Source organism: Sciurus vulgaris, assembly GCF_902686455.1.
Source record: "Sciurus vulgaris genome assembly, chromosome: 1".
Lineage (NCBI taxonomy): Eukaryota > Metazoa > Chordata > Mammalia > Rodentia > Sciuridae > Sciurus > Sciurus vulgaris.
This window is the reverse complement of record NC_136461.1, coordinates 85,364,779-85,376,940: the sequence shown is the minus strand read 5'-3', so window position 1 is coordinate 85,376,940 and position 12,162 is coordinate 85,364,779. Positions and strand designations below refer to the sequence as shown.

Sequence of the window (12,162 nt, the reverse complement as noted above, 5' to 3'; positions counted from 1 at the left end):
AGGATCGTAAATTTTACATGATCTCTGACCTTAATAAAATAAAAACATTAATAAATTACACGTTTCAGAAAAATCCAAAACCATTATGTATATACAAACACATTGATCAGAAGACAGTCATACAGATGAAGAACATTCTGGCATTATTCCTTTAATTGGAAAATAGCTGAAATACTGGTTAAACTATTTGTTGTTCTTTGAGTAATAATAATGAAGTTCGAAAAGGATGAATTTGGGTATAGATAAAAGTTTTATTCTGTTTAAAATGTTATGGATATAATACTGATTCTTTTTACGTATGCAGGGCTTGTCAAAAGATCTTTCATATTTGATGATTAATGATTGAGTATATGTACACACATATACTTGGTTGTTTTGAGTGACTTATGGGGAAAATTGTAACTTCTTAATAAGTTCATTATATAGAGAAGGAGAATGGGTACACAAAATAAGAGAAGTAGAAGTACTATTTTATTTACCTATTATAAACTATTATGCTCAATTTTCAGACCTTCATGTCATTTGTTTTTGTTTTTTTAATGGCCTTGTAAATTGATATTCCCTTTCTCTCTGTACTTTCTAGTATTATTTACATTACTGCCCTTATTCTAATTCCTAACATAAGCTCCCTTATATTAAAGTCTTAAACTCATAAGATTAACATTTGAAGAAAGCCTTTTTTAGGAAGAAAAATTCTAAGGGGGAGGGTAAAGTGATGACCTAAGTCCATTAAATTTTCTGTGCTACATTATGAAATCAGCATCATACACATAACAGTTTCAAAGAAACACATAATGTAATTATTAGTGAAGAAGGCATTTTAATCTGCATTTCTCAAGTGGTAAAACTGAGACTTAGAGATCTCACATTTCCTTCTACCCATAATATTGCTTTACTATGCCTTACGCAGGACTCAAATATAGGAGTGTATATAACTCTAAAGCCTGTGTGAGTGTGTTTTTCTTAGGGCAAGAAAAAATTATTTTCTCCCATAGTTAAATAGTAGTTTTCTTACACATTTTGGTTTAATCAAGACCAGTTAAACTAAATTCATAGCTCTAAAAATCTAATTATGTTGCATAAAATGTATTAAAATTTACTATATGTAAGCTATGAAAACAATTTTTTGAGAATAAAACTAGCAGAACCTATTCTTCTGTTCCCATTTGTCCTTATATGATTGTGACTATTATGAGGGCAGACATTTCTGTGTATTCTGTTCATGTTGTATCTCTAATCACCTTTGCCAGATATCTGAAGACCTATAGGTTGTACACTGAGAGTGGTGACAGCTTGACAGTGTGAGTGCTTTTGTGCCTCTGTTTTCTGCTGCTAATGATATTTTATATTCGATTAATGTACACCAGTATGTTTATCATTAGAGAGCTTAAGCCAGAAATATAAGTAATGTTAATTCTCCCTTCTCACACATGCAAACTTACTGAAGTTTAGCCCGTGTATTTTTTAAATGCAACAGATTGGAGTTTATCTTCGAAGGGTGCTTCCATCTGTGAAAACTGTCCCTGGAAGAAGGAAGAACACTTTAAAATAAATCCACCAGCTGTATTGATAATCTTGTAGTGATATGAAGGCCTGAATATGATAGGACTATTTGTTAAATTGGTTATACCATATGACAGGAGAGCTGGCTCCTGAGGTTTTATTTCTGATAATGACTTTAAAAATCATTAAACTGTAGAGGAATGACACTAATGTAGTTTTAAGCTTTAATTTTAAAATAAAAAGGGAAGAATCAAAGTTATTTTAAAACTAACTCACCTAAATTGCATGTGTTGTGCCAAAAACATGCTTTAAGAATATTAAGGACCCATCGAGAATTCAATACCTGCCAAATATGACTAAATTAATGGGCTTGTTTCAATACTTTTGTGTTGATTTATAAACAACCACCATTTCAAATATCACCGTTCTCTTTTATATTTGTATTAAAAGAAGAAATGAAAGTTTCACATTTTATGCCTAAAATGACTCTGTGCCCTAAAGATCAGGTGTTTATCTTGTATCCCTCTTAACATAGCCCTGTACATTTTTCTTCCCACAATGGAACACTAAAATGCTTGTGATTGATTGAATAGCATGAAGAAACCAGTTGAAGTGGTGTGTATTTTCTAGAAAGAGACTACTGGGGTGTCTATAAAGTACCCTTCTCAATTTAAATTTTCTAGCCTTTATTTTTAAAAAGGTTGAAGAGCTCACAGAATAGAAGTACGCCTCTTGTGTAGAAGGAGGACTCAAGAAATTGTACCACTTGCTATGAGAGAGAATTGATATTGATCGTGTTCTCTATGGAAAGAGTTGAGGAGGCCTTCCCCTTCTAAAAGGTTTCTGAATGTCTTCAACTCTGAGTACCCAGATCTCTAAACAATGGAGTTGCCCACGTACCTTCACAGTTATCTGAGAGAGTGGATTGCCAATGTGACCTCTGAATCCTTGTTGATTGTTGGCTCAACCCAATTTTTCAAAACCATGCTTCTGTTTTCTGTGATTCATGCTGATGCTTCCCTTTTTCTAGGCATCCTTGTACTATCTTCCCTACATTCTTTGTCTTTCCAGTCCCTTCCTGAGACTTTTCACATTATCTCTTCAGTAATTTCCTACTTAATCCCTTAATACTGAAACCCTTCTTTAAAAAATATTCAATTAAATACAAAATCTTTAACTTTGGTGTAAGCACAATTTTCTAATCATCTGTTCATCTTTTCCTAAGTAAATGAACTATTCTAACCATATTGCCAAATGATTACACCAATTTCTTCTTGGAATTTTCATGAATATTTACTTCTATCAATGCAGATGCCATTCTGTCTCATCTTTTAGCCCTCTTCCACCCAGAGTGATTGTCACCCATTTAAAGCTGATGCTGAATACCTTAATCTGAATGGCTCCTTCTGTGATGCTGAAGCATCTCCAAGCCAGAGAACGGATATTTGCTTTTTATGTTGTTTAATACATGTTATGCTTTTGACTTAAAAAGCATCCCATAAATCATTATTAACTTTTAAAATATAAAATCTTCCTACAAATTTTGATTTGGCTCAAGGGCTACATTTGTCTTCATGGGAATGTAGAAGAATTATTAGGCAATTTCATGTCTGATGACATGCAGTGGTATATTAGACTCTAGTAGTTTGACAGCTACAGCAAATCATAAACCATAAGTATAATTTAAAATATTTTATTTGTTGTATTTATGCAATATATATATATATCTTTTTCTTCTAGTATTATCATTTTATGTGTAATTTTGCAACTCAAATTTGGGCTCATGAAATAATCAGTGTTTTTATGGAAAAATGCTTGGGTGTTTAATTAGTTTACCTCATTTGTTTTTTTGGGGAGTACCAGAAATTGAATTCAGGGGTGCTTAACCACTGAGCCCCAGCCCCAGCCCTATTTTGTATTTTATTTAGAGACAGGATCTCACTGAGTTACTTAGGGCCTTACTAAGTTACCTACGCTGGCTTTGAACTCGTGATCCTCCTGCCTCAGCCTGCAGAGCAGCTGGGATTATAGCATGTACCACTGTGCATGGTCAGTTTATATTATTTCTTTGATATTTATTTGTTTGTTTGTTTATTGTGTGTTACAAGGACACTTCTAATTAGGCAATATGATTTTTAGTCAGTGAATCAATCAAAATATTTATTAATCAATCCTGTCAGATTTCCTAAAATGTCAAGTGAGAGAAGGAAGGAACACTGACCAATGACTGAGATTATCACTAGCAGTGATTAACTGCTCAATTACAGTTACTAGTGAGGTGATTAATGGGCTTAGGCAGCACCTAGGATGTCTACTTAGGAACAGACTGATTAACTTTAAAAGTTAGTAATTGTTCTTCTTGGCCACTATTGAGTAAAATAATCCAAAATCATCAATTAGACCAAGGAGATGACTCTATCCTTTTATTATCATACTAAATAATTGTCTGAATACAAGGGACACCAAAGTACTACTTAGTTTTCTAGGAAAAAGAACAATAGACTGACTCGGAAAGTTATGTCATTGTCTATTTTTGTATCTAATCTAACAATCTTAACAAAATATTCATTTTATTGAACTGTCTAAATAATTCCTGTTACCTCAAAAGCACTTTATAAAATATAACAAAATGAGATAAAAGTCACATACCCTGTTTATGTAAATGAGTTTAATTTGATAAAGTATTTTTGCAGAGTTATAACAACAATCACAATCTCAGAATATTTTTTATCACTTCAAAAAGAGACCCTATTTTATTATCAGTCATTCTCCACTTTCTGCCAGACTCCCCAGCCCTGGGAAACCACTACTCTGCATTCTGGCTGTATACTTTTTCCTACTGGACAATTAATAAAAATGGAATCACATAAAATGTGGTCTGTTCTGAATGACTTCTTTCACTTAGCGTAGTCTTTTCAAGATTCATACATGTTATTTATCATTACCTCATTAAAGCATGTATCATTACTAAATTGTTTTTTTACATCAGCAATGTATAAACACTCCAGTTTCCCTTTATCACTATCACTGCCAAAACTTTTTATTGTTTACCTTTTTACCAGTAGCCATCCAAATGAATGAGAAGTGTTATTTCATTTTGGTTTTGATTTGCATTTCTTTCATGGCTAATGATTATGAGCATTTGTTTTTGTGCTTATTGACCACTTAGATATCCAGTTTAGAAAAAAAAAATTTTCTGATCTCTTGCTCATTTTTGATTAGATTACTTTTTTTGTATTATGGAGTTGTGAATGTTAGTATATTCTATATACAAATCCCATATCATATATATGATTTGTAAATATTTTGTCCTATTCTGTGGATTCTGTTTTCATTTACTTGATAGTGCCCTTTGAAATACAAAAGTTTTTAATTAGATAAAATGCAATTTTGTTGCTGGTTTTTGTGTTATATGTAAGAAACCACTACCTAATCCAATGTCATGAAAATGCACTACAGAAAGACCACAATGAAAGGAATTATGAAATAAAAGTCCCCTAATTGAGTATAAAACATGTTTTATAATGTAATAGGCTATCTATGTGCCCACAAACTTATATTGAAAACAATATATGTGCTTCTTTATGTGTATGTGCCAGACCATATTTTACTTGAGTAAGAGCACTTTCACTAGATTTTACATTGTACCAAGTCTTATTATGACAACATAATTTTGTATGAATCTTGACTGTATTACTTACCTTCTCTTTGATCCTTGGCCAATTGTCTGCTTTTCCTACCTCAGTTTCATTAGTTATGAATTACATTTCATTGCACATTCCTACTATGCATTTAGAAATGAAGAGTCATTCTACATGTCACATATAACTGTTGGTTGCTGGGGAGCCACACTAAACAAGTCAATATTGTTAAGCCACTGTGAGTGTTGTTAAAGGCCTATTTTAAGTTCTATTTTTAAATATTTAGTTCAGAATGACAGTTCTATTCATTTTGCATAGATTCCAGTATTCTGATGATATTTTCATAGTTTCCTTCCATTTTATTTCTTTTCTTAAATTTATATCAAGATTATTTTAAATCTTTCTTTTAACTTTAATTTATTGATAACCCATTTCTCCTATTTATTCTCATAATTCAATTATCAGATATTTTGTCTTTTTTTGTATTTATAAAGTTTCAATTGAGTACTCCATAGGTTATGTAATGAGAGATGGTTGAGGATAAGATGAAGCTCTTCCTAAGTACTGAGAAGTACTAAGTCAACAAATAGTGAACATCATTGATGTTTTTATAATTATTACCAATGTTTGTGTGTATTACCAAGTATTTGTGTTTGTGTTCAAGGACTTTCATTTGTTTCTTCAGAGGAGTAATGTGTATATTCTCAAAGATCCTTAAAATTATCTTAAACAAAACCAATGAAAAGCAGTTTGTATTCATACCATCATGTCAAATATTTTCTACTCACTCTTTTCTTAAAATATTTTTGTAATGGTTTATGATTTATGGAAAAATTTTAACAGTGCTACAGAGTTCCCCTATATACCTGTAGTAATCTTCATTATTAACTTTTTATATTAGTATGACACATTTGTTACAACCAATGATACAATATTTACTAAAATTCCTACCTTATCCAGATTTTCTGAATTTTTACATAATGTTCTTTACTTGATCTAGTATCATTTCTAAGATACAATGTTACATTTATTTTTTATGTGCCTTATGTTCCTTCCTCTTATTACAGTTTCTCAAACTTTTCCTTTTTTATATACTTCACAATTTTCAGTGATACTAGTCAGTGTCAATGTTTACTTATGATTAGAGGAATTATAATATTTACTCCAGATATTCAGTTTATCATTTGTTCTTTATTAAGGACATAATAATGCAGTTGTCCAATTTATGAACAAATTAGGCTCTAAAAATTATTGAGAAAATAAGCATTCTAAGCTATTCTATAATAGTAAAATGTAAGGAAAGGCATGATGAAAAGATGAATTTGTTGAGGTGTTGGAGTCTATGTAAAATACTCTTCATCTGTGTCTTTGGTTATTGGGATGATTCCAAAGGTTGTTAATCAGCACAGAGTGTCATAAAATAAATATCCCCAGATAAGCCAGGCAACATGAAGGGAAGGAGATCTCTGACTGTTTTTAATATAGTTACATAGATGAGGATCTTTTTATTTAAATTGTTAATTTAACAGATTTTAAGCTTGTTCAAGCAATGCTACCTGACTTATATTTGTTAAAAGTGAAAAGAAGAATTAAGAGCAAGAAAATGGCTTATGAGTAAAATGTTTTATAGATATTTATTCTTTAAATTTTATTTTCATGAAATTGATTATAGTTTTATCAATATACTGTATAATAGATATTTCTATGTTTCAGGTACTCTTAGTTGTTTGTTTATGGCTCCTAATGATGAATAATATTCTAATATCTATATCTTATCTACATCTTGACATCTTGATCTTCAGTCCAGTTATCTAACAGAAGAGATGTTAGTCATGCTTGATGTTTAAGGTACATTGTTACAAAATAACTTTTATTTTATTTTGCAGAATTATTATGGAGCTGCTAAAATGATTTTTTCTGACAACCCACTTGGTCTTACTTGTGGAATGGTATGTCCTACTTCGGATCTTTGTGTAGGAGGATGCAACTTGTATGCCACTGAAGAAGGACCAATTAATATTGGTGGGCTCCAGCAGTTTGCTACTGAGGTATGTAAGAGTTGCACGTGGTTCTACCTGCCCTACTGCCAAACATAATTTCTCTACCACCAAACATACCTTTAATCCTTGGTGCTTTCTAATTCTCAGCAATTTTAGTGTGATACACAACTGAAAGATAAATGATTTTATAACAAGCAGTGTTTTTATTCAACAACTTGGCTATAATAATGAAAGTTTATAAAACCATATATCAAATTAGTTGTAATCCCAGCAGGTTATAAAAATGCTTTGAAAGTATATTAAATGGATGATATAAAAATAGAACTCACTCATGGAAGTGTAGCAAGGAGACCCTATTATGAAAAGGCTGTCTTCTTTAATCAGTTCTCCTCCATGAAACTCTCTCTGATCTTACAGATTGGAAGCAGGTCTGTTATTTGAATAAATATTTATAATGAAATGAAGCTAAAATTTTTTTCCCTAATACTTAAGGCCATAAACTTTGGTCCTGGGTTTCTCTTTTATGACTCCTTTGTAACTTACTGATTATCTGGTGCATCATTATGCTCTCTGTTGTCTCCTATTTTGAGTCAACTAACAATTCCCATGTATCATTTAAATGATCAGCTTATATGGGTTTACAGTAAGATTTTATAATCTTAAGGGACTAGTTAGCTAGAAGACTGAATTAAACATGTGCCTAAACTAGCGTTTTAGTTAATGACTTACTGTTTTGGTCAAATTAAACAAAACATATTGTTTGCCTTAGACCCCTTCCTATAATATGTCTGAACCTTAAGTCTCACTTTGCTTTCAGGAATAAATCAGGGTTATTCCCTCCCTGCTTTCTGACAGGTTAATTCTATGGAAAGGCTCATGGGAATAAGAAAATAGAAACAATTTGAGGTTGTGAGTTGTTGCAATAAATTCTTGGATCTAATTTCTTTTCTTACCGAATTCAAAACTGCATTACACTTACATGACCGGTGCAAAGTATCATCTTTATAACCTGAGAAAATCCTTACTTGATGGACAAGATTCACTTGAATTCCTCCAGATCTCCCTTTGAGGACCTATTGCCTCTTTATTAAACCAGAGCAAAAGTTCACAGGATGCTGTAAATGAAAGACCATGTGATATTACTATGAGCTAACACTACATTTCAAAACTAAACACGTTAAAATGATATCATTCATTAGTAAGTATTCTGGACATGAGAAAGAGAAGAGACAGAGAGGAGAAAGAGAAGAGAAACACTATCCCTTTGGGAACCTTCACTTGGTTTTAATGAGCTTTTGTTACCCCTTGGTAAAACATAGTCTCTGTATTTGAAGGTCTTTAAGATCTTCAAACATACCCTTTCCACGTACAGAATTCATTAGAAACTGAGTAAAATTCACCGTGTGACCACAGTTAGGACTTTCCATAAGTAATACCTAATGAAGAGAGTTAAACATAGATTAGGACAGTATTAAATGCATGTGAAGTTAATCAAGAAATTTAGAAAAGAATTTATCCTCTTATTTCATTCCAATTGTACTCTGTACTTTTGATATAACTACTTTAAATATGAAATAATAAATAAATATATCCCTGGAGGAACTACATATAAAAGTTTTCCATTATCGTTTTTTTAAATGTTAGCTAGTAAAGGGTACCTGTTTTACAAAGTCCTATATTTCCTAGGTCAGTGTGAGATCTACTTAAATTTACCTCACTGTCAAAGCTGTTATTAAGATATGAAAAATATGAACAACAAGAAAATTCATTTAAAAAGTATAAATCAAAAAATATAATTATTATTTGGACATTTGACAGGAGTATTTTAAATTGATGTATAACATGATGCAAATAATTTTATGTTTTGATTATTTGATAAAACAATGATTGATTTTTGACCTTTAAAGAAATATAAATCTATATTTCCACCAAGTTAAGCAAAGGTTAGGAAAGCAAACTAAAATAAAAATTTTTTAAAAAATTATTTTTCCTATAACTTATACATGATTTTTAAAATATCAACTCTGTGATCTGCCATTTTTGGTTAGATCTATACCTTATACTTCTCAATTTGAACACGAACTTGTGATTGGGAGGTACTGTAGTGGAAAAGAATAAATTGCACAAAGGATACCTGCAGTAGAATCAGGAGGCCAGCTGCTTTTCCCTACTGCTCCTGTCCTGTGTTTTCATTGCCCTTTGCTATTCCCACATCTTCAGTGTGATGACTGTGATCTTGCTTCACATGCTTTTGTTTGCTTTTGGAATGAAAGACTGATTCTGACTCTGTTGGAGGCAGTTTGTCCTAGGAGCAATATTGTAATCCTGTAATAGTACAGCTTCAGTAAAATAACTTGGAAATAATAGTTTGGTTTGTGGTTTTAATCTGATGATGGTTTTTTAATTTCTCTGCAGAGATACAACCATTGAAAGTTTTATTTTATAAAGCATTTGAGTACTTAATAGAATTTTTAAGAACTCATATTTTCATTGCGTTTAACAGACCAACTAGATTTTCATTGCCTCTCAAATTTAATTAATGAATTGTAGGAAAGGGAGAAAGAAATGAGAATGAGCTTTTTACCTATTGCCTAAAATTTGACAAAATGATTTTAAATAGAAAACTAGTTGCATGTCAAACCAGTTCACTGCTACTAATACTAGAGAATTATAGAGGCATCGAGAAAAATTACATTTAAAATTTCAAACTTCTAATGTTTAACTAATGTTAAAGTGAATGAGGGCCAGAAAATTGGTACTTGAAATTACTTCCTCAGTTCTGACTTTTTAGGAATAAATTGAATTTTGAAATTGGTATCTGAATACAGTATTTTTCAAATAAACTTTCTATGAGATTTTTTTCTAATACTAAATATACTGTCTAGTATGATATATACCTGTTGGCACTGTATATTTATTTAGTTATTGTAATTTTAGTTAATGGAAGTGACAAATGGAATTACAGATTAAAGCAAGTAACTCATTGAGAAAAGTTACTTTTTAGATTTTTCTTTATTGTATCTCTTAGCAGTTTTTTTTTTTTTTTTTTAAAGAATATCACTTCTGTGTTAGTCAACTTTGCATTGCTGTGACCATAATACCCAACAAAAACAGTGAGAGGAGGGGAAGGTTATTTTGGCTCATGGTTTCAGAGATTTACTCCATAGTGGGCCACATTGCTCTGAACCCACAGTGAAGCAGCACATAATGGCAGAAGGGCCAGGTGAAGGGAAGCTGCTCAGGACATGACTGCTGAAAAGCACAGAGAAATTAGGGAAGGGGCCACAGGGAAGATGAACCCTTTCAGGGCACACCCCAGTAACCCCCCCTCCTCCAGACACAGCCCACCTGCCTACTGTTACCACCCAGTTAACCCATTCAAACTACAATAGACTGACTGAGTTATAGATGTCACCATTTAATCATTCCACCTCTGAACATTCCTGCTTTAATGCAGGAGCTTTGGGGGAGCATCTCATTTTCAAATCATGCCAACATCTTGTCTGAATTACCCGGTTCTTACCCTATTAGCAAGAAATAAATGCAAAATTTTCATGTTATTGACAAAATTTATTTTGTTCTTTTGCTTCAAGACAAACATATGTAATAAAAAAGCAGTAAATGCCTTTATAGCTCCTTCCCCATCAAACACTGTGATTAATTGCTGAATGTGGTCTATATTTTATATGTACCCTAGAAATAATTGTAGAAATAATTGTTGATTTCTACAGTGAATATTGAAATTTGGAAGCACTTTGATTTTTCTCCATTCAGTTTCTTTGTCACCAAATTTTTAATTTGTATTCTTTACCTATCATGTGATTTAAGTTGTGATAAAGAAATATAAATATATAACAAACCCACCCATTCAGCAAGTACTTGACTGTTTTCTATATGAAAAAACTAGTACTCCAAGATATTTATGGGTATAGTTTATTCTAGACTGGTTCGTAATGACTCCAGTTTCATATAATGTGATCATATGTATGAATTTATCTATTTATATTTTGAGGGGTGGCTTATTATTTCACATTGATCTATCTGTATATCCATGCAGTGATATAAACTATTAATTGTTAAATTTTTGTTATGGTTTGGATTTGAGGTGTGTCCCAAAAGCTATATGTGAGACAATGAAGAAGGTTTAGAGAACAAATGATCGGGTTATGAGAACCTTAACCCAGTTAACTGAATTAATCCCCTGATGGGATTAACTGAGTGGAAATTGAAGGCCATTAGGGTATGGCTAGAGGAGGTGGTCATGGGGGGGTCATGCCTTTTAGGGTATATATTTTGTATCTGGCAAGTGGAGCCTCTGAATGCTTTCGGATCATGTGAGCCGCTTCCCTTTGCCACACTTTTCTGCCATGATATTCTGCCTCACCTTGAGCCCCAATGTATGGAGCCAGCCTTCTGTAGACTGATATCTCTGAAACATTTTCTCCCCTAAGATTGTTCTTGTCAGGTCTTTTAGTCACAGCAGTGAAAAAGCTGAGTAAAAAAACATTTATAATACATTTTGATGTCTTATAGGATGTTTTGATTCTTACACTCCTTGAGAATTTTCTTGACTATTCCTGGGCCTTACTATATAACATGAGGATGATATTATTCTGTAGACTTAAATAATGTATTTTTCCAAGGGTCTGTAAGTATTTATTTTAACTTTTTATTCAGGGTAGACACTGTTGAAGTCATATTGACTAGTAAAACTGAAATAAAAATATGCTAAGGCAATTCAAAGAACCATGTGTTATAAGATAAAATTAAGGAAAATTTCATTGCTTAGTTTCATTAATTTTTTTCAATTAAACATTAAGATAAATAGTTTGAAGAATTGTAAATGAAGAAGAAACATATTCACTCAAATTAGTATATGACTATTTTAATAGGCAAATCTTATTTCCATCCTTCCTTTACTTGGAGATGGAGATGACTCATGTCTTGAACTTTTGACTTCTATGATTATATTTGAGGAGATGTATCATAATCAACAATATAGATTGCATACCCTTTCT

At 31.9% G+C, this 12,162-nt stretch overlaps 1 protein-coding gene across 5 annotated transcripts in view; it reads left to right on the top strand.

The window, feature by feature from the left end:
- DPYD (dihydropyrimidine dehydrogenase) overlaps window positions 1-12,162 on the top strand; it is an 845,662-nt gene that overhangs the window by 188,490 nt on the left and 645,010 nt on the right. For all 5 annotated transcript variants that reach the window (XM_079105431.1, XM_079105432.1, XM_079105430.1 and 2 more), the window contains one exon: window positions 7,031-7,192. In XM_079105431.1, the coding sequence (XP_078961557.1) occupies window positions 7,031-7,192 (162 nt within the window). The remainder of the gene's footprint in view (window positions 1-7,030; window positions 7,193-12,162) is intronic.